Source organism: Coregonus lavaretus, assembly GCF_964263955.1.
Source record: "Coregonus lavaretus genome assembly, contig: HAP1_SCAFFOLD_564, whole genome shotgun sequence".
NCBI lineage: Eukaryota > Metazoa > Chordata > Actinopteri > Salmoniformes > Salmonidae > Coregonus > Coregonus lavaretus.
Window position 1 is genome coordinate 158777 of NW_028165848.1, and position 23015 is coordinate 181791.

At 41.0% G+C, this 23015-nt stretch overlaps 2 protein-coding genes across 2 annotated transcripts; both read left to right on the top strand.

Moving 5' to 3' along the window:
- Window positions 1–1431: 1431 nt before the first annotated feature.
- Window positions 1432–14892, top strand: LOC311115370 (uncharacterized protein; the record flags this gene model as incomplete). The annotated part of the gene is made up of 5 exons (XM_084190552.1): window positions 1432–1489; window positions 13951–14067; window positions 14492–14576; window positions 14706–14839; window positions 14874–14892. The coding sequence occupies exons 1-5, from the start codon at window positions 1452–1454 to the stop codon at window positions 14890–14892; spliced, it is 393 nt and encodes a 130-aa protein (XP_084046678.1). The 5' UTR covers window positions 1432–1451.
- On the top strand, window positions 14892–22936 carry LOC311115373 (NLR family CARD domain-containing protein 3-like). Its single transcript, XM_084190555.1, has 6 exons — window positions 14892–14934; window positions 15323–17111; window positions 17405–17578; window positions 20508–20681; window positions 21465–21511; window positions 22119–22936. The coding sequence occupies exons 1-6, from the start codon at window positions 14898–14900 to the stop codon at window positions 22643–22645; spliced, it is 2748 nt and encodes a 915-aa protein (XP_084046681.1). The 5' UTR covers window positions 14892–14897; the 3' UTR covers window positions 22646–22936.
- The last annotated feature ends 79 nt before the right edge of the window (window positions 22937–23015 follow it).

The window sequence follows — 23015 nt, forward strand, 5'->3', positions numbered from 1 at the left end:
ATTGCTAAAATATACTTAAGTATCAAAAGTAAAAATAAAGTAGGAATAATTCAAATTAAAATGACTTATATGAAGCAAACCAGTACTAGTAACAAGTACTTTTGGGTGTCAGGGAAAATGTATGGAGTAAAAAGTACATAATTTTCTTTATGAATGTAGTGAAGTAAAAGTAAAAGTTGTTAAAAATATAAATAGTAAAGTACAGATATCCAAAAAAAACGACCTAAGTAGTACTTTAAAGTATTTTTACTTAAGTACTTTACACCAGTGCATTAGAAGACGGATAAATGTGTTGATTTTGAAAGAAAGACGGGCAGATTCTGCTAGGTAGGCTACGAACTATTATAAAGTTAGGTCGTCATCACAGTAGGTTTGAGCTACAGTATGATGACTTACCAACCTGATGGTCTCCGTTGGAAATGTTGTGGAAAATGTTGTACACTCAGTGTATTAAAATATATGACATAAACAACAAATTATATGCTCAGATTCACAAAATACATCTGGTTTCAGATCTAGAAGATTATCCTCTTCAATAGTAATATCATAAATTCTGACCAGTAACTTACCGGGGGTCAATGGTCCCTGATTTATCACTAAAATATATAGGATGATCCATAGATATGTCACTCTTCATGGACATATGACTTGGTACTGGAGAGGCTGATCTCCGAGTTTGGTTGGAGATTCTGGAAAACAAAATAAATGACCATGAAACTACATTTTAAACTATATCAAAATTATATTTCAATAGATAAAATACATTACATAAAGCATTAAAATATATGCCATTACATAAAGCAACAAACATGCAGCTCTAGCAGGGCAGGAATTTGACGAACTGACTTGTTGGAAAGGTGGCATCCTATGACGGTGCCACGTTGAAAGTCACCTATGCATCGTTTTTCAAAACATAGTGAACCTGGAGGCAAAAAACGAACCCCACATTCTAACTAAATGTTGTTTATTAGCACTCAAATCTATCAATGGCATTTTCGGCACAATTTGGTGAAAGCCCCAAAGCGTTCAGAAAGCCTCTGATTCCCTTCACTAGTGGACACCCCCATGAGTGTCTTTCAGAACCCCTCCTAAAACCACCTGTTTCGTTTTGGTTGTTGTTAGGGACTCTTTGTTAGTTACTTCTTCTGTTTGAGAGACAATGTTTTATTTCTTGTTGAGGAATGTAACAATGTTCATGTGATTAAATTAAATCACCCGATTATTTGCATATGTCTGTTAGTAAATGTTTTATTTCTAAGAGATCATGAGTAAAAGAGAACAATTGACATTCTAGAATGAGTTGTCACTGTGTTCACCACAACCAACATGCTGCATCTCTGTTTAGGGGTCAGTGGTCTAAAATGAGTCTCTCTGGGGAGAGAGAGGAGGGGGTTCCTGCCTCTAAAATGAGTCTCTCTGGGGAGAGAGAGGAGGGGGACCCTGCCTCTAAAATGGGTCTCTCTGGGGGACATGACACCAAAGCTAAGAGGTGAGATGACAATTTAATGAAGAATGTATTAATTTTATTTACAAAATAGATAGCTATTTTAAGATGAATGCACTTACTGTAAATCGCTCTGGATAAGAGCATCTGCTAAATCAGGAGTTCTCAATCCTGGGTCCGCAGAGGTACTGCAGGGGTTCTGCAGCACCCTGACTGGACTCGTTGCAATGGAAGACATTTGATAGAATTTTCACGACACGACCACTTTGCCTACTCTTCATTATTGCCAAATATAATGGAATGCATATTTTTTTTAACCAATTCTGATGGTTGTTACAAGCAGAATTTTGACAATATTACCATTATACCAACACACTCTTCACACCCGTTTAACAACTCTAAATAGCTTTGGCATCGTAGGCATCAGGGTCCCTTGTCAATAATGTTGCCTACAACTTTGCATACAATGTTCATTTTCATCGAACACATATGTCGCCCTAGATGCCTTCAATTGACCAATTTATAGCCATGGCCAATTTAGGATTCTTTTTTAACAACGTGATGTTGCGCTCCAAAGGGATAACTTGAAATAACATGATGTAGGTAATTAAATAATCAAAAGAAAAACGTGTTTATTATACACTTAGAAAATAAGGTTCCTTATAGAACCAAAAAGGCTTCTATCACTTCCTTAATATATGGAACCACTAAAAGTTAGATATATTTTGGGGTTCAGTGAAGAAGAACCTCTAGAGTTCTGATCAACGAAAGGTGAATGTTTTGAGGATGTGAACCCAGCAGCCTTCCAGTGGTCAGATCAAGCCCGCCCGTTTTTTCCAGCGCCCGGCCCGTGATTCGAACCAGCCACCTTTCTGCCATAGGTCCAACTCCTGCCACAGCTCCAACTCCTTAGCCGCTGGGCAAAAACCTGAGTTTAGCTTCAGAAATAAGCATGAGTTAATCTGCCAAACCGAAGACAAAATGCTATGCATTCATTTATACCCATAAGAGTAAAATGTCTTAATTCTCAGCACTTATACGACCAATTTTCTACTCTGAGATACAGTGGGGAAAAAAAGTATTTAGTCAGCCACCAATTGTGCAAGTTCTCCCACTTAAAAAGATGAGAGAGGCCTGTAATTTTCATCATAGTTACACGTCAACTATGACAGACAAAATTAGAAAAAAAAATCCAGAAAATCACATTGTAGGATTTTTTATGAATTTATTTGCAAATTATGGTGGAAAATAAGTATTTGGTCAATAACAAAAGTTTCTCAATACTTTGTTATATACCCTTTGTTGGCAATGACACAGGTCAAACGTTTTCTGTAAGTCTTCACAAGGTTTTCACACACTGTTGCTGGTATTTTGGCCCATTCCTCCATGCAGATCTCCTCTAGAGCAGTGATGTTTTGGGGCTGTCGCTGGGCAACACAGACTTTCAACTCCCTCCAAAGATTTTCTATGGGGTTGAGATCTGGAGACTGGCTAGGCCACTCCAGGACCTTGAAATGCTTCTTACGAAGCCACTCCTTCGTTGCCCGGGCGGTGTGTTTGGGATCATTGTCATGCTGAAAGACCCAGCCACGTTTCATCTTCAATGCCCTTGCTGATGGAAGGAGATTTTCACTCAAAATATCACGATACATGGCCCCATTCATTCTTTCCTTTACACGGATCAGTCGTCCTGGTCCCTTTGCAGAAAAACAGCCCCAAAGCATGATGTTTCCACCCCCATGCTTCACAGTAGGTATGGTGTTCTTTGGATGCAACTCAGCATTCTTTGTCCTCCAAACACGACGAGTTGAGTTCTTACCAAAAAGTTCTATTTTGGTTTCATCTGACCATATGACATTCTCCCAATCCTCTTCTGGATCATCCAAATGCACTCTAGCAAACTTCAGACGGGCCTGGACATGTACTGGCTTAAGCAGGGGGACATGTCTGGCACTGCAGGATTTGAGTCCCTGGCGGCGTAGTGTGTTACTGATGGTAGGCTTTGTTACTTTGGTCCCAGCTCTCTGCAGGTCATTCACTAGGTCCCCCCATGTGGTTCTGGGATTTTTGCTCACCGTTCTTGTGATCATTTTGACCCCACAGGGTGAGATCTTGCGTGGAGCCCCAGATCGAGGGAGATTATCAGTGGTCTTGTATGTCTTCCATTTCCTAATTTTTGTTCCCACAGTTGATTTCTTCAAACCAAGCTGCTTACCTATTGCAGATTCATTCTTCCCAGCCTGGTGCAGGTCTACAATTTTGTTTCTGGTGTCCTTTGACAGCTCTTTGGTCTTGGCCATAGTGGAGTTTGGAGTGTGACTGTTTGAGGTTGTGGACAGGTGTCTTTTATACTGATAACAAATTCCAACAGGTGCCATTAATACAGGTAACGAGTGGAGGACAGAGGAGCCTCTTAAAGAAGAAGTTACAGGTCTGTGAGAGCCAGAAATCTTGCTTGTTTGTAGGTGACCAAATACTTATTTTCCACCATAATTTGCAAATAAATTCATAAAAAATCCTACAATGAGATTTTCTGGATTTTTTTTTCTCAATTTGTCTGTCATAGTTGACGTGTACCTATGATGAAAATTACAGGTCTCTCTCATCTTTTTAAGTGGGAGAACTTGCACAATTGGTGGCTGACTAAATACTTTTTTTCCCCACTGTACTTTGTGGATATGGGCCCAGATCTCAAAATATTGTTATAAAAAAACTTTGAATGTTTGTTTTACATTAAAAAAAATATATATATATATATTACTAATGTAAGCCACTGTAAAGACTGGGGAATAGTTTATTGTGTGGCAGTGCTCATGTCCGCGTTCTGGAACTGTCCGCGTCCACATACGGTTTGGCGCCAAGCAGATTGTCCAGTTGCGCGCAGAGTGGGCTGAGGTGATCTCGGGGAATAACGACGGAGTTCGTTACAGTGTTGAGACGCCGAAGTTTCTTGTTCAATTAGCTTTTTTTGCGTAATGGTCAGTGACAGTATGAGTGTAGCCAGATCCTTTTCACTCGCTATCCTTGTTTCATCTTGTGGTTCACCGGATTCGTCATCATCCTCGAGGGACAGACGAACGACCTGCTAGTTAGCCAAGCTAGTCGGTACAGCTAGCTAAGCTAGCTACTCTACCAGCAGCATCCTAGTTATCCTAGCTACCACTACATCATCACCGGCTGCCTGCATTTCTTGTGGACCGATGAAGCTCCAGGGTTGTTTCTTCCACCTGTTAAATACCGTGGAGGGCTTCTCCCTCTCTTGTTGACGGATGCTGGCTACCTACCATCCCTCTGTCCGGTTCTCCTCTTCACTAGATGGACGGTAACTTTAGTGTTTAACCCCTCTGTGTCCAAGGACTGAACCTTTTGAATATTATTTTCGGGGCGCCTCAAGTTACATTTTTTCCAACGTTTATTTCTGATAAAATTAGTTCATTGCATCCGCCATGGAGCCCAGTTTCATAATATTACCTTCTATCCCTGGTTATGAAGTAATCGCGAAAAAACAGGCCTTATGTTTGGGCATTTTTCCCCCTGCCAGCTCCTATTCAATCAATCAATTTTATTTTATATAGCCCTTCTTACATCAGCTAATATCTCGAAGTGCTGTACAGAAACCCAGCCTAAAACCCCAAACAGCTAGTAATGCAGGTGTAAAAGCATGGTGGCTAGGAAAAACTCCCTAGAAAGGCCAAAACCTAGGAAGAAACCTAGAGAGGAACCAGGCTATGAGGGGTGGCCAGTCCTCTTCTGGCTGTGCCGGGTGGAGATTATAACAGAACCATGCCAAGATGTTCAAAAATGTTCATAAGTGACAAGCATGGTCAAATAATAATCAGGAATAAATCTCAGTTGGCTTTTCATAGCCGATCATTAAGAGTTGAAAACAGCAGGTCTGGGACAGGTAGGGGTTCCATAACCGCAGGCAGAACAGTTGAAACTGGAATAGCAGCAAGGCCAGGCGGACTGGGGACAGCAAGGAGTCACCACGGCCGGTAGTCCCGACGTATGGTCCTAGGGCTCAGGTCTCTCAGTTGGCTTTTCATAGCCGATCATTAAGAGTTGAAAACAGCAGGTCTGGGACAGGTAGGGGTTTCGTAACCGCAGGCAGAACAGTTGAAACTGGAATAGCAGCAAGGCCAGGCGGACTGGGGACAGCAAGGTGTCATCATGCCCGGTAGTCCTGACGTATGGTCCTAGGGCTCAGGTTCTCAGAGAGAAAGAGAGAACGAGAGAATTAGAGAGAGCATACTTAAATTCACACAGGACACTGGATAAGACAGGAGAAGTACTCCAGGTATAACCAACTAACCCCAGCCCCCCGACACATAAACTACTGCAGCATAAATACTGGAGGCTGAGACAGGAGCGGTCCGGAGACACTGTGGCCCCATCCGAAGAAACCCCCGGACAGGGCCAAACAGGAAGGATATAACCCCACCCACTCTGCCAAAGCACAGCCCCCGCACCACTAGAGGGATATCCTCAACCACCAACTTACAATCCTGAGACAAGGCCGAGTATAGCCCACAGAGGTCTCCACCACAGCACAAACCAAGGGGGGGCGCCAACCCAGACAGGAAGATCACGTCAGTAACTCAACCCACTCAAGTGACGCACCCCTCCCAGGGACGGCATGAAAGAGCACCAGCAAGCCAGTGACTCAGCCCCTGCAACAGGGTTAGAGGCAGAGAACCCCAGTGGAGCGGGGAACCGGCCTGGCAGAGACAGCAAGGGCTGTTCGTTGCTCCAGAGCCTTTCCGTTCACCTTCACACTCCTGGGCCAGACTACACTCAATCATATGACCTACTGAAGAGATAAGTCTTCAGTAAAGACTTAAGGGTTGAGACCGAGTCTGCGTCTCTCACATGGGTAGGCAGACTGTTCCATAAAAATGGAGATCTATAGGAGAAAGCCCTGCCTCCCGCTGTTTGCTTAGAAATTCTAGGGACAATTAGGAGGCCTGCGTCTTGTGACCGTAGCGTACGTATTGGTATGTACGGCAGGACCAACTCGGAAATATAGGTAGGAGCAAGCCCATGTAACGCTTTATAGGTTAACAGTAAAACCTTGAAATCAGCCCTTGCCTTAACAGGAAGCCAGTGTAGGGAAGCTAGCACTGGAGTAATATGATCAAATTTCTTGGTTCTAGTCAGGATTCTAGCAGCCGTATTTAGCACTAACTGAAGTTTATTAAGTGCTTTATCCGGGTAGCCGGAAAGTAGAGCATTGCAGTAGTCTAACCTAGAAGTAACAAATGCATGGATTAATTTTTCTGCATCATTTTTGGACAGAAAATTTCTGATTTTTGCAATGTTACGTAGATGGAAAAAAGCTGTCCTTGAAACAGTCTTGATATGTTCGTCAAAAGAGAGATCAGGGTCAAGAGTAACGCCGAGGTCCTTCACAGTTTTATTTGAGACGACTTTACAACCATCAAGATGAATTGTCAGATTTAACAGAAGATCTCTTTGTTTCTTGGGACCTAGAACAAGCATCTCTGTTTTGTCCGAGTTTAAAAGTAGAAAGTTTTCAGCCATCCACTTCCTTATGTCTGAAACACAGGCTTCTAGCGAGGGCAATTTTGGGGCTTCACCATGTTTTATTGAAATCTACATCTGTGTTTCATCCGCATAGCAGTGAAAGTTAACATTATGTTTTCGAATAACATCCCCAAGAGGTAAAATATATAGTGAAAACAATAGTGGTCCTAAAACGGAACCTTGAGGAACACCGAAATGTACAGTTGATTTGTCGGAGGACAGACCATTCACAGAGACAAACTGATATCTTTCCGACAGGTAAGATCTAAACCAGGCCAGAACTTGTCCGTGTAGACCAATTTGGGTTTCCAGTCTCTCCAAAAGAATGTGGTGATCGATGGTGTCAAAGGCAGCACTAAGGTCTAGTAGCACGAGGACAGATGCAGAGCCTCGGTCTGACGCCATTAAAAGGTCATTTACCACCTTCACAAGTGCAGTCTCAGTGCTATGATGGGGTCTAAAACCAGACTGAAGCATTTCGTATACATTGTTTGTCTTCAGAAAGGCAGTGAGTTGCTGCGCAACAGCTTTTTCAAAAAATTTTGAGAGGAATGGAAGATTCGATATAGGCCGATAGTTTTTTATATTTTCCGGGTCAAGGTTTGGCTTTTTCAAGAGAGGCTTTATCACTGCCACTTTTAGTGAGTTTGGTACACATCCGGTGGATAGAGAGCTGTTTATTATGTTCAACATAGGAGGGCCAAGCACAGGAAGCAGCTCCTTCAGCAGTTTAGTAGGAATAGGATCCAGTATGCAGCTTGAAGGTTTAGAGGCCATGATTATTTTCATCATTGTGTCAAGAGATATTGTACTAAAACACTTAAGTGTCTCTCCCGATCCCAGGCCCTCGCAGAGCTGTGCAGATCCAGGACAGCTAAGCCCTGGAGGAATACGCAGATTCAAAGAGGAGTCCGTAATTTGCTTTCTAATGGTCATGATCTTTTCCTCAAAGAAGTTCATGAATTTATTACTGCTGAAGTGAAAGCCATCCTCTCTTGGGGAATGCTGCTTTTTAGTTAGCTTTGCAACAGTATCAAAAATAAATTTTGGATTGTTCTTATTTTCCTCGATTAAGTTGGAAAAGTAGGATGATCGAGCAGCAGTGAGGGCTCTTCGGTACTGCACGGTACTGTCTTTCCAAGCTAGTCGGAAGACTTCCAGTTTGGTGTGGCGCCATTTCCGTTCCAATTTCCTGGAAGCTTGCTTCAAAGCTCGGGTATTTTCTGTATACCAGGGAGCTAGTTTCTTATGACAAATGTTTTTCGTTTTTAGGGGTGCAACTGCATCTAGGGTATTGCGCAAGGTTAAATTGAGTTCCTCAGTTAAGTGGTTAACTGATTTTTGTCCTCTGACGTCCTTGGGTAGGCAGAAGGAGTCTGGAAGGGCATCAAGGAGTTTTTGTGTTGTCTGAGAATTTATAGCACGACTTTTGATGCTCCTTGGTTGGGGTCTGAGCAGATTATTTGTTGCGATTGCAAACGTAATAAAATGGTGGTCCGATAGTCCAGGATTTTGTGGAAAAACATTAAGATCTACAACATTTATTCCATGGGACAAAACTAGGTCCAGAGTATGACTGTGGCAGTGAGTAGGTCCAGAGACATGTTGGACAAAACCCACTGAGTCGATGATGGCTCCGAAAGACTTTTGGAGTGGGTCTGTGGACTTCTCCATGTGAATATTAAAATCACCAAAAATTAGAATATGATCTGCTATGACTACAAGGTCTGATAGGAATTCAGGAAACTCAGAGAGGAACGCTGTATATGGCCCAGGAGGCCTGTAAACAGTAGCTATAAAAAGTGATTGAGTAGGCTGCATAGATTTCATGACTAGAAGCTCAAAAGACAAAAACGCCATTTTTTTTTTTGTAAATTGAAATTTGCTATCGTAAATGTTAGCAACACCTCCGCCTTTGCGGGATGCACGGGGAATATGGTCACTAGTGTAACCAGGAGGTGAGGCCTCATTTAACACAGCAAATTCATCAGGCTTAAGCCATGTTTCAGTCAGGCCAATCACATCAAGATTATGATCAGTGATTAGTTCATTGACTATGACTGCCTTTGAAGTGAGGGATCTAACATTAAGTAACCCTATTTTGAGATGTGAGGTATCACGATCTCTTTCAATAATGGCAGGAATGGAGGAGGTCTTTATCCTAATAAGATTGCTAGGGTGAACACCGCCATGTTTAGTTTTGCCCAACCTAGGTCGAGGCACAGACACAGTCTCAATGGGTATGGCTGAGCTGACTACACTGACTGTGCTATTGGCAGACTCCACTAAGCTGGCAGGTTGGCTAACAGCCTGCTGCCTGGCCTGCACCCTATTTCACTGTGGGGCTAGAGGAGTTAGAGCCCTATCTATGTTGGTAGATAAGAGGAGAGCACCCCTCCAGCTAGGATGGAGTCCGTCACTCCTCAGCAGGTCAGGCTTGGTCCTGTTTGTGGGTGAGTCCCAGAAAGAGGGCCAATTATCCACAAATTTTATCTTTTGGGAGGGGCAGAAAACAGTTTTCAACCAGCGATTGAGTGCTGAGACTATGCTGTAGAGCTCGTCACTTCCCCTAACTGGGAGGGGGCCAGAGACAATTACTCGATGCCGACACATCTTTCTAGCTGATTTACACGCTGAAGCTATGTTGCACTTGGTGACCTCTGACTGTTTCATCCTAACATCGTTGGTGCCGACGTGGATAACAATATCTCTATACTCTCTACACTCGCCAGTTTTAGCTTTAGCCAGCACCATCTTTAGATTAGCCTTAACGTCGGTAGCCCTGCCCCCTGGTAAACAGTGTATGATCGCTGGGTGATTCGTTTTAAGTCTAATACTACGGGTAATGGAGTCGCCAATGACTAGGGTTTTCAATTTGTCAGAGCTAATGGTGGGAGCCTTCGGCGTCTCAGACCCCGTAACGGGAGGAGTAGAGACAAGAGAAGACTCAGACTCAGACTCCGACTCGCTACATAATGGGGAAAACCGGTTGAACGTTTCTGTCGGCTGAATGAGCGACACCGGTTGAGCATTCCAACAGTATTTCCCTCCAGAAGCCATGAGAAAGTTGTCCGGCTGCGGGGACTGTGCGGGGGGATTTATACTAACGTTACTGTCTGTACTTACTGGTGGCACAGACGCTGTTTCTTCCTTTCCTACACTGAAATTACCCTTGCCTAACGATTGCGTCTGAAGCTGGGCTTGTAGCACAGCTATTCTCGCCGTAAGGCGATCGTTCTCCTGTATATTATGAGTACAGCGACTGCAATTAGAAGACATCATGTTAATGTTACTACTTAGCTTCGGCTGTTGAAGATGTTGACGAACCATGTCCAGATAATGCGTCCGGAGTGAAAAAGTTGAATAAGGGAAAAAAGTTGCGATGGAAAAAAGGAAAATAAAGTAAAGTTGGCAGCTAAAACGCACAGGAAAATGACTCTTCTGTCTCGGGATAAAACGTCCGGGGTGAAAAAGTTTAACGAAAAAAGATGAGTGAGGACAAAACTAAAAAGTTGGTAAATTTGTTGAACACAGAGATTGATTAAACGTTTATTAAAAGTAAAACGTGAATAGTTTGGCAGGTAGCCAAGTAGCAACAAACAGCACAGCAGCACGGAGACAATGCGGAAGCGAGACGGAAGTCACGTGTGTGTCACAATGTTACCAGTCTATCTTCACACAGACGACCTTGACTATTAGTTCTACTGTAGGTTTACCTCAGGTAACTTATTATTTACAAGGTTATGGATACTTGGTGAGCGTTAACCCTGTAGGTTTACCTCAGGTAACTTATTGTTAACAAGGTTATGGCTACTTGGTGAGCGCGCACACTGTTCACCTGAGTATATGTTGTGGTGAGCCACAGGCTAAGAGGTGATGTCTGGCGCAAAGCCATCAAACGTTAAACATTTTCTGGTCATGGTTAAACATATTTGTTTTAAGAAAAAAGTGTACAATATAAACAAAACGCATGTCCCTGTCCTCTTTTTCAAGATGTGGCAGATTTAAACAGCCAGAAGACATTTTTTAATTAAGAAATAACAATTTTTCTGATGACTTGTTGTTTCTAAATGGCTGCTGGGTAATTTGATATGCATCGAAATCTTCGTTCGTAGGCATCAAATTGAGCGAATGCTGCGCAGGTTCACTGAATTGCAAACCAAATGGATATAATGGGGTGATTGTTGTCTAATCGGGTTGTCTAGCTAATTGATTTGTAGATCTGACGCAGTTGCTACCTCAGATTATGAGCCTAGCAAGTGTCATATAGCTCAGTTGGTAGAGCATGGCGCTTGCAACGGCAGGGTTGTGGGTTCATTTCCCACGGGGGGCCAGTATGAAAATGTATGCACTCACTAACTGTAAGTCGCTCTGGATAAGAGCGACTGCTAAATATGTAAAATGTAAATGTAAAAATGTAATGAATGAGTTATGTAGTACCCACCGATGGCCAAAGGGAGGCGCAAGAGTGCTATAAACCCATACAGTTTTTTTGCCATAAAAACCCTTAAACTAACAATCAATCAAATGTATTTATATAGCCCTTTTTACACCAGCAGATGTCACAAAGTGCTATACAGAAACTCTTACCCTACTTATAACCTATTTTAGCCGTAACCCCTAATTGTAGGGAAGGGGAGCCTAGAACACTTTTAGAAACTATGTTAGTAATAATATTATATTAGTAAATACAATTATAGTATTAAATTGCGTTTTGATAATTTTGTTGTTATTTTATTATATGTATAATTGCAAGACAGAACACTTGATAAATAAGACACATTTGTTTTATTTTTCAAATGTGGTTTGAATTGGGTGACCTAGTAACCTCTGTGTGAAAGTCCAGCAATTGGCGTGGGGCAGGTTTGAGACTGATCTAATACACTTTATTTCTCAGCTGCCTCACCAATGTCTGTACGTGAATTAATAACTTTTAAGAGCTAAATATTTCCAATAGATGGCAGCATAAGACCGCGAAGCATCAGTTATAGGCTACAAGCAGCAATATGATTGACATAAAATAGGATGCAACCAAAAACTATGTGTCCCATGATTTTCTGAAATGGTCACGCATTACTTTAGTTAGCTATATATCTCGCATTAGGCCTGTGATGCTTTTGGAAGAGCAATTAAATAGTGACTATAGCAGGTGTTAAACCCCGGGTAAATAATCACTAGTCAGATGCTCCAACCTCAACCCTAGTATACATGCATTTTTAAATATCTAATATTACGATTAAACAACCTCGGAATAGATAAGACAAGAGTGCGTCTTCCAGCCCGCCAATAAATTAGATTGTGCAACCCTCGCGATTAGCAAATGTACCTCAACATGCCCCTCGCTTGTGCTAGAAGGCAGAGTGCTCGCTGCTGGTTGATGATTCTGACAATGAATGTACTAGGATAATACGTTTTTCTCAACCAGAGGTGACTAAATTAATGTTCAGGGTTATTGATAATCGTTATAGTAATGAAGTAGAATTTCAAAACATGAGCATAAAAACAGCTAATAATAAACATGAATCATCATTATATTATTTCACAGTAATCTGTTAAATGCTTTTTCAGTCGTTCCTCTTGCGTTAGCAGTGTGGAAAGGGACAGTAAAAAGCGTGTGCAGGAGTTTTCCTGTGAGGGGGAGTGGTGGTGTATGCAGGGAGAAAACTAAACTAACCTTCTGAAATGTCATTCATGGTCTTATGCTGCCATCTATTGGAATTATTTAGCAACTGCAGTAGTACTGAATAAAGTATATCCTTACTAAAGGAGTAATTACTCAGAATTGCAAAATATGACATTTTCTAGTTCATTTTACCACTTACAACCATAAAATAACCATTTATAGCATAACAAACAATGAAACTGACATAAACCAAAAGCACCATACATTTAGTTAACTATATATATATATATATATATATATATATATATATATACTATTTATTTAGATGGGTGACATTATCTGCCAAAGTAACACCACTGTAGATAAAGAAGAGCTCTCCAGTAGGTGAACCAAAACATTCAAAGGTAATTTTCTCAAAATTGAGGTTACAAGTTTATCATCTTTCAAAGCAGAATTACTTTCCCATTGTTCCTCAACTGTAGTGTATGATATACCTTTTTCTAGCTGAGTCTCTACATTTATCCAATGTAAAAAAAACACATTTCAAACTATGCTACATAAAATCGAATCGAGCCGGTCGGTCACATTTGACTGTGTCAAACCTAGCTGTATTACTTATTTCTCTGAGAGTGAGGCAGATATATTATTACAGTGTAAAACCTAGCTGTATTACTTATTTCTCTGAGAGTGAGGCAGATATATATTATTACTGTGTAAAACCTAGCAGTACTACTTATTTCTCTGAGAGTGAGGTAGATATATATTATTACTGTGTAAAACCTAGTAGTACTACTTATTTCTCTGTGAGTGAGGCAGATATGTATTATTACTGTGTAAAACCTAGTAGTATTACTTATTTCTCTGAGAGTGAGGCAGATATATTATTACTGTGTAAAACCTAGCAGTACTACTTATTTCTCTGAGAGTGAGGCAGATATATTATTACTGTGTAAAACCTAGCAGTACTACTTATTTCTCTGAGAGTGAGGCAGATATATATTATTACTGTGTGAAACCTAGCAGTACTACTTATTTATCTGTGAGTGAGGCAGATATATAGCATTTTGCAAAAAAACATGATTATTTATCTCTCTGAAATGAATCCATCAAGTGATAGATTTTAAACAAACACATGTCTGTCATTGAACAATCCCATACCATGATTAGATAGTGAAAAAACACACCAATCTCTTTCATAATTTCTTTAAACTATAAAAGCTAATTTACCAACATTTCTGAAAATGGATATATAGCGTTTTGGAATGAAACTCTTGTTATGTTTCCCCATCTGAGCTCAGAGTAGATGAGAGAGGTAATGTTTGTCTCTGTTGTATTGAAGCCCAATCAAGCAGGAGAGACCAGCCTCCCCTGTACCCAGCTGTGTGTCCATGAAGAGTGACTGGTCTATGCATCGTCCTATATACTTCAGAGAGGGAGACTTTTCTACTGAACAAAGGTAAGAAGAACTCATGGGTCATGGTCAGTGAGTTAAACAACACTGTCTCTAGTCATTTCTCCTCTCCCATTTTCCCATTTATTTTTGTTGTTTTCATAATCAATAGGCTAATCCTTTTTTCCATTTTCATAGTCCTGAAACAATATTAAACAAAAACAACATTCCCTCCCTGTGTGTGTGTTTGTGTGTGTGTGTGTGTGTGTGTGTGTGTGTGTGTGTGTGTCAGTGTGTGTGTGAGTGTGTGTGTGAGTGTGTGTGTGAGTGTGTGTGTGAGTGTGTGTGTGTGTGTGTGAGTGTGTGTGTGTGTGTGTGTGTGTGTGTGTGTGTGTGTGTGTGTGTGTGTGTGTGTGTGTGTGTGTGTGTGTGTGTGTGTGTGTGTGTACTCCCTGGATGAGGAGATGTAATCTCATGGTTTTGTCCACAGAAATCAACAGGAGAGATCAGAGTCAGAGATTCTCAGTAGTCAGTCTTCCCAGAGTCATCAAACAGACCTGGACTCCATATTCAGTGTATGTGGTCCTGTTATGTATATTTGTTTTTGTTTACCTCAAGTAAAGTTGATCTGTCAATCATTCATTAATGTGTTAATGAGAAAGCATTTAGTCTCTTGCTTAACTTATTTACTTGATTTATTTCAGTTGCTTGAAGAGAATATTATGACATTTGTGAAGAACGAGCTGAAGATGTTCAAGAGGATTCTTAGTCCAGAACTCCCAGAAGGCTTTGAGAGTCAGAAGCAGGATAAGGAAGTGGTGGATGCTGAAGATGAGAAGCAGGAGAGCAGTGCCAGAGAGGGGGCTCTGAAGATCACACTGCACGTCCTGAGGAAAATGAACCAGAAGGAGCTTGCTGACACACTGGAGAAAAGTAAGAGCTGTCTGCCTCATGTTGAATACTCTTTTATAACATTTAAAAGCTGTAGCTAAAGTACAGCTAAAGTAGCTCAATGATATTGTAGCAGCCTTAACACAACACCTAGTGACCTCATCAAGTAGCAGCAGGTATGTGTTGTGTTGTGTTGTGTTGAGAGAGAGAGAGAGAGAGAGAGAGAGAGAGAGAGAGAGAGAGAGAGAGAGAGAGAGAGAGAATAATCAGTCAATCCAGTGTGTAATGCATTATGAAAACATTTACAGATTTATACAGTCAGTTAAGAGAATAAATGATTATAATTAAAACTTTATAAGACAGTCTTACAATACTGTAGGCATTAAAACAGACGTAATATTAATATCCTCTGTGTTATTTCTTCATTCAGATGAGCTTGCTGTGATTTGCCAACGTGAACTCAAATCTAATCTAAAGAATAAGTTTCAATGTGTATTTGAGGGGATCGCTAAACAAGGAAATCCAACACTTCTCAATAAGATCTACACAGAGCTCTACATAACAGAGGGTGGAACAGGAGAGGTCAATAATGAACATGAGCTGAGACAGATTGAGACAACAACCAGGAAACAAGCAAGACCAGAGACTGCAGTCAAATGTAACGACATCTTCAAACCCTTAACTGGACAAGACAAACTTATCAGAACTGTGCTGACAAAGGGAGTCGCTGGCATTGGAAAAACAGTCTCTGTGCAGAAGTTCATTCTGGACTGGGCTGAAGGAAAAGCAAATCAGGATGTCCAATTTGTATTTTCATTCCCTTTTCGGGAGCTGAATTTGATGAAAGGGGAAAAACACACTTTCATTGAACTTCTCAATCACTTCTCAAAGGAAATCAAAGAATCAAGAATCTCCATCTACGACAAGTACAAAGTTCTGTTCATCTTTGATGGTCTGGATGAGTGCCGACTGCCCTTAGACTTCCAGAAGAACAAGATCTGTTGTGACGTCACAAAGTCAACCTCAGTGGATGTTCTGCTGACAAATCTCATCAAGGGAAATCTGCTTCCCTCTGCTCTCCTCTGGATAACTACCCGACCTGCATCAGCCAATAAGATCCCTTCAGTGTGTGTTGACCAGGCGACAGAGGTACGAGGGTTCAATGACCCACAGAAGGATGAATATTTCAGGAAGAGATTCAGTGATCAGGACCTGGCCAGCAGAATCATCTCACACATAAAGACATCAAGGAGCCTCCACATCATGTGCCACATTCCAGTCTTCTGTTGGATTTCTGCAACAGTCCTTGAACACCTGCTGAAACATAAGAGAGAAGAGATGCCCAAGACTCTGACTGAGATGTACACACACCTTGTGGAGTTTCATACCAAACAGAAGAATGAAAAGTATCTTGGGAAAGAAGAGACAGGTCCACACTGGAATAAAGAGAGCATTCTGTCACTGGGAAAACTGGCTTTTCAACAGCTTGTGAATGGCAATCTGATTTTCTATGAAGAAGACCTGAAAGAGGCTGGCATTGATGTCAATGAAGCCTCTGTGTACTCAGGATTGTGCACACAGCTCTTTAAAGAGGAATGTGTGCTGTACCAGGACAAGGTGTACTGCTTCGTGCATCTGAGCATTCAGGAGTTTCTGGCTGCTGTATATGTGTTCCTCTCATTCATCAACAACAATGAGAATCTAATGGCAAAACCTCAATCAACCAGGAACTTTTTTGCGCTGTTCAGAGACAAGCCTGAAGTTACTTTCTACAAGAGTTCTGTGGATAAAGCCTTACAAAGTGAGACAGGAAACCTGGATCTTTTCCTCCGCTTCCTTCTGGGCCTCTCACTGGAGTCCAATCAGAAGCACTTACGAGGTCTACTGACAAAGACAAGAAGCAGCTCACAGAGCTATGAAGAAACAGTCAAGTACATCAAGGAGAAGATCAGGGAGAATCCCTCTCCAGAGAGGTGCATCAATCTGTTCCACTGTCTGAATGAACTGAATGACCATTCTCTAGTGGAGGAGATCCAAAGCTACCTGAGCTCAGGAAGTCTCTCAGAAGCCAAACTGTCACCTGCACAGTGGTCAGCTCTGGTCTTTGTGTTGCTGACTTCAGAAAAGGAGCTGGATGTGTTTGACCTGAAGAAATACTCCAGATCAGAGAAAGGTCTTCTGAGGCTGCTGCCAGTGGTCAAAGCCTCCAGAGCTGCTCTGTGAGTACATAAAATGACATTTAAGTACTAATCATCAGGAAGAAATATTCAGTTTAGACAAATATATATATTATAATATGTATATAATATATTATATTATATTAAAAAACTTACTGAATCAATGCATTGGTGTTCACATTAGTATAACAATATGACCATACAATTCTAGGATACAGAATATGAATCTATATGTTGTTTGAGAGAATAAACCAAATGCATCTGCCATTGTCCTTCTACACTACTGGTGTTAAATTAACAGTGTGTTTGTGAAATCATGATGATCTCTCTGTCAGGCTGTCAGGCTGTGGAGTCACAGAGGAAGGCTGTGCTTCTCTGGTCTCCGCTCTGAAGTCAAACCCCTCACACCTGAGAGAGCTGGATCTGAGTAACAATGACCTGAAGGATTCAGGAGTGAAGCTGCTCTCTGCTGGACTGGGGAATCCCCACTGTAAACTGGAGACTCTGAGGTCAGTATTCCTGTAGTTGGTCAACAAGTGATAACTGTTCACCAGATCCACATGTGTTTACCAGGCACACATAGTCCACACCATATGTGTTTGGACAGTGACGCTTACAGTTTTACATTTGGTGCTATGCTCCAGCATTTTGGATTTGAGATATAATGTTTCATATTAGGCAACAGAACAGAATGTCACCTTTTATTTGAGGATATTTCATACATATCTGTGTTACTGTTTAGAAATGAAATCACTTTATGTATCTAGTTCTCCCATTTGATAAAGTCTTAATAATTTGGACATATTCACTTATATTGTATTAAAGTAGTCATAAGTTTAGTATTTGGTCCCATATTCCTTACCCACAGTGATTACATCAAGCCTGTGATTCTACAAACTTGTTGAATGATTTTGCAGTTTGTCTTGGTTGTGTTTTGGATGATGTTTTTCCCAATAGAAACTGAATGGTGAATAATGTCCTGTCATTTTGGAGTCACTTCACTTGTATTGTCAGTAAGAATAGAAGATGTTTCTGAACACTTCTACATTCATGTGGATGCTACTATGATTATGAATAATCATTAATGAATCGTGAATGATGATGAATGAGAAAGTTACAGAGGAACAAGGATCATACCCCCTCTGTTATTGGTAATGATGAGAGGTTAGCATGTTTTGTTGTAGCCTCTTTAAATCTCTCACTCAATATTATTCATGATTCAATCATGATTTTTCTAAATCATGGCATCATCAGGATTAATTTAGTAATGTTTAGAAACATGTTATCTATTCACTTAGACAGAAAATTACTCCAGTCATCATCCACCATTCAGTTACTATTGGACAAAACATAACCCAAAACACAACCAAAACAAACTGCAAATGCAACCAACGAGTTTGGGACCAAATACTCAACTTTTGACTACTTTAATACACTATAAGTGAATTGGTCAGAATACTTATGACTTCTTCAAATAGGGGGACTAGATACATAACGTGCTTTCATTTCTAAACGCTGAAACAGATATGTATTAAAATACCCTCAAATAAAAGGTGACATTATATACTGTCACCTCATATGAAACATTTGATCTCAAATCCAAAATGCTGGAGTACAGAGCCACATTTAAAATGTTAAATTCACTGTCAAAATAGATATGGTGTGGACTGTATACTCAATACAATCTAAATCTGATACCTCACTGTCTGTCTTTTGACTGATACTGCTTTTTAAACTGGTCTGGTCAGTCTACTCAAATATTTGTAATATGCATATTTCTCTCTACAAGCAATACTTTGATAATTTGTCATTTCTAATAATGATACATTCAATTATGAACAGATATGGCAGGTTTCAGGTCACTGATATATCTTAATATGTAGATAATATATACTGCCAATATTTTCACCACCAAAGAATAGCAGTGTGGTTTTAATATGATTTGACTCTTTGCAGGCTGTCAGGCTGTCTAGTCACAGAGGAAGGCTGTGCTTCTCTGGTCTCAGCTCTGAAGTCAAACCCCTCACACCTGAGAGAGCTGGATCTGAGTAACAATGACCTGAAGGATTCAGGAGTGAAGCTGCTCTCTGCTGCACTGGGGAATCCCCACTGTAAACTGGAGACTCTGAGGTCAGTATTCCTGTAGTTGGTCAACAACTGATAACTGTTCACCAGATCCACATGTGTTTACCAGGCACACATAGTCCACACCATATGTGTTTGGACAATGAAGCTTACAGTTTTACATTTGGTGCTATGCTCCAGCATTTTGGATTTGAGATAGAATGTTTCATATGAGATGACAGTATATAATGTCACCGTTTATTTGACGTTTTTCATACATATTTGTTTTACTGTTTAGATACGAAAGCACTTTATATATCTAGTTCTCCCATTTGAAGAAGTCTTATTTATTTGGACAAATTCATTTAGTCAAAAGTTTAGTATTTGGTCCCATATTCCTTACCTGCAATGATTACATCAAGCTTGTGATTGTACAAACTTGTTGAATACATTTGCAGTTTGTCTTGGTTGTGTTTTGGATTATGTTTTTCCCAATAGAAAATGAATGGTGAATAATGTCCTGTCATGTTGGATTCACTTCACTTGTATTGTCAGTAAGAATAGAAGATGTTTCTGAACACTTCTACATTCATGTGGATGCTACTATGATTATGAATAATCATGAATGAATCGTGAATGATGATGAATGAGAAAGTTACAGAGGAACAAGGATCATACCCCCTCTGTTATTGGTAATGGTGAGAGGTTAGCATGTTTTGTTGTAGCCTCTGTAACTTTTTCATTCATAATTGTTCATGATTCATTCATGATTTTTATTAATCATGTCATCATCAGGATTCATTTAGTAGTGTTTAGAAACATGTTATCTACTCACTTAGACAGAATTAATCCAGTCATCATCCACCATTCAGTTACTATTGGGCAAAACATAACCCAAAACAAAACCAAAACAAACTGCAAATGTAACCAACGAGTTTACAACCAAATACTAAACTTTTGACTACTTTTATACACTATAAGTGAATTGGTCAGAATACTTATGATTTCTTCAAATGGGGGGACTAGATACATAAAGTGCTTTCATTTAAAATGTTAGCTTCTCTGTCAAAATAGATATGGTGTGGACTGTATACTCATACAATCTAAATCTGATACCTCACTGTCTGTCTTTTTACTGATACTGCTTTTTAAACTGCTCTGGTCAGTCTACTCAAATATTTGGACTATACATGTTTCTATCTACAAGCAATACTTTGATAATTTGTCATTTCTAATAATGATACATTAATTTATGAATAGATATGGCAGGTTTCAGGACACTGGTATAAATGAAAATGTTGAAAAAATATACTTCTATTATTTTCACCACCAAAGGATAGCAGTGTGGTTTTAATATGATTTGACTCTTTGCAGGCTGTCACACTGTCTAGTCACAGAGGAAGGCTGTGCTTCTCTGGTCTCAGCTCTGAAGTCAAACCCCTCACACCTGAGAGAGCTGGACCTGAGCTACAATCACCCAGGAGACTCAGGAGTCAGACTGCTCTCTGCTGGACTGGAGGATCCACACTGCAGACTGGAGAAACTCAAGTATGTAGAGGGTTTATGTCAATGTTCATATCAGACATGTTGGAGTTATCAGGCTAGTTAAAACAAACATTCTGACCACCACTTGGACTAAGTTATATAAAGACTGTGTGTGTGTGTGTGTGTGTGTGTGTGTGCAGTTTGTGTGTGTGTGTGAGTGTCCAGTGGACACACACACACACACACACACACACTGGACACATACACACAAAGGACACACAAACACACACAAAGGACGCGCACACACACACACACACTGGACAAACACACACACTGTACACACACACACTCACACTGGACACACACACACACTAGACACACACACACACACACACTAGACATACACACACACACATTGGACACACACACACACAATGGACACACATACACACTGGACACACACACACACACACACACACTGGACACACACTGGACACACACACTGGACACACACGCACACACACACACATACACACACACACACGCACACACACACACTGGACACACACACACACACACACTGGACACACAAACACAAAAACACACTGGACAAACACACACACACTGGACACACACACACACACACTGGACACACACACACACACACACACACTTGGACAAATGTATATACTTACTGTTTGTGTTTGTGTGTGTGTGTGTGTGTGTGTGTGTGTGTGTGTGTGTGTGTGTGTGTGTGTGTGTGTGTGTGTGTGTGTGTGTGTGTGTGTGTGTGTGAGTTCAGGTGTATCCCTCAATGACTGTCTGTTCTTCTGCTTACCGCTACAGTGTGGAACATGGTGGAGAGAACAGAATGAACCCTGGACCTAGAAAATGTGAGTGTTGACTGCTGTGAAGAATATGACTAAGAATAAGTCTTAATTCAAGTGAAGTCAAAGTCAAAGACCACCATCATTTCTTACTCTGTCATATTAAATATCAGCTGTAGTTCTACAGAAGCACAAATCAGGGACACAAAAGTTTACAAAGAGTTGCTTTGACAATGTGTGTGTCTGTGTGTGGCGTGTGCCTGTTACATATTAAATATGCGTGCATGAAGGTGTGTGTGTGTCCAGTGTGTGTGTTAGTTCTGGATGTGTGTGTGTGTGTGTGTGTGTGTTCAGGATGTGTATGTTTGTGTGTGTGTGTGTGTGTGTGTTCAGGATGTGTGTGTGTGTCCAGTGTGTGTGTGTGTGTGTGTTCAGTGTAAGTGTGTGTGTGTGTGTGTGTTCAGGGTGTGTGTGTGTGTGTAATTAATGGGAATAAGTGTGTTTTATATTACCATACAGTATAACATATGATCATTCAACAAGTCTCAAGTTACCTTAACTTCTCCTTTTGATACCTAGAAAAATCTACATTAAATGAATTAGTGAAAAGTGAGTTAACATTCTAATGTGAATGATGATGATTTCTAATATTGTGTCTGGTTTCATCCATCAGATGTCTGTGATCTCACACTGGACCCAAACACAGTAAACAGATTCCTCTCTCTGTCTGAGGAGAACAGAAAGGTGACATGTAGGAGAGAGGAGCAGCCATATCCTGATCACCCAGAGAGATTTGAGGGCTGGGAACAGGTGCTGTGTAGAGAGGGTCTGACTGGGCGCTGTTACTGGGAGGTAGAGTGGAGTGGGAGTGAGGCTGCTATTGGAGTGACATATAAAGGAATCAGCAGGAGAGGAGAGGCTAGTGACTGTTGTCTTGGACGCAATGACAAGTCCTGGAGTTTGATCTGCTCTGACAACAGTTACTCTGCCTGTCACAATAATAAGTCCACTACCATAGACGTCCCCTCCTCCAGCTCCCACAGAGTAGGAGTGTATCTGGACTGGCCAGCCGGCACTCTGTCCTTCTACAGAGTCTCCTCTGACACACTGACCCACCTGAACACATTCCACTCCACATTCACTGAGTCCCTCTATCCAGGGTTTTGGGTTTATGATGTTGACTCCTCAGTGTCCCTGTAAATAATAACCATGGTAACACTGACACACACACACACACACACACACACACACACAAACTGGACACACACTGGACACACACACACACATTCACACTGGACACACACACACACTGCACAAACACACACACACACACACTGGACACACACACACACACACACACACTGGACACACACACACACACATTCACACTGGACACACACACTGCACACTGCACACACACACACACACACACAATGGAGACACACACACTGGACACACACACACTGGACACAAACACTGGGTACACACACACACACATTGGGCACACACACACACACTGGACACACAAAGACACACACTGGACACACACACACACACAGACACACACTGG

What these genes read in the sequence shown, in the direction of transcription:
- LOC311115373 (XM_084190555.1), top strand. Translation starts at nt 14,898, where the DNA reads ATGAACCAGAAGGAGCTTGCTGACACACTGGAGAAAA. An exon ending in AAAGCCTCCAGAGCTGCTCT is followed by an intron (nt 17,112 to 17,404) that starts GTGAGTACATAA and finishes TCTCTCTGTCAG; the next exon opens with GCTGTCAGGCTGTGGAGTCA. An exon ending in TGTAAACTGGAGACTCTGAG is followed by an intron (nt 17,579 to 20,507) that starts GTCAGTATTCCT and finishes GACTCTTTGCAG; the next exon opens with GCTGTCACACTGTCTAGTCA.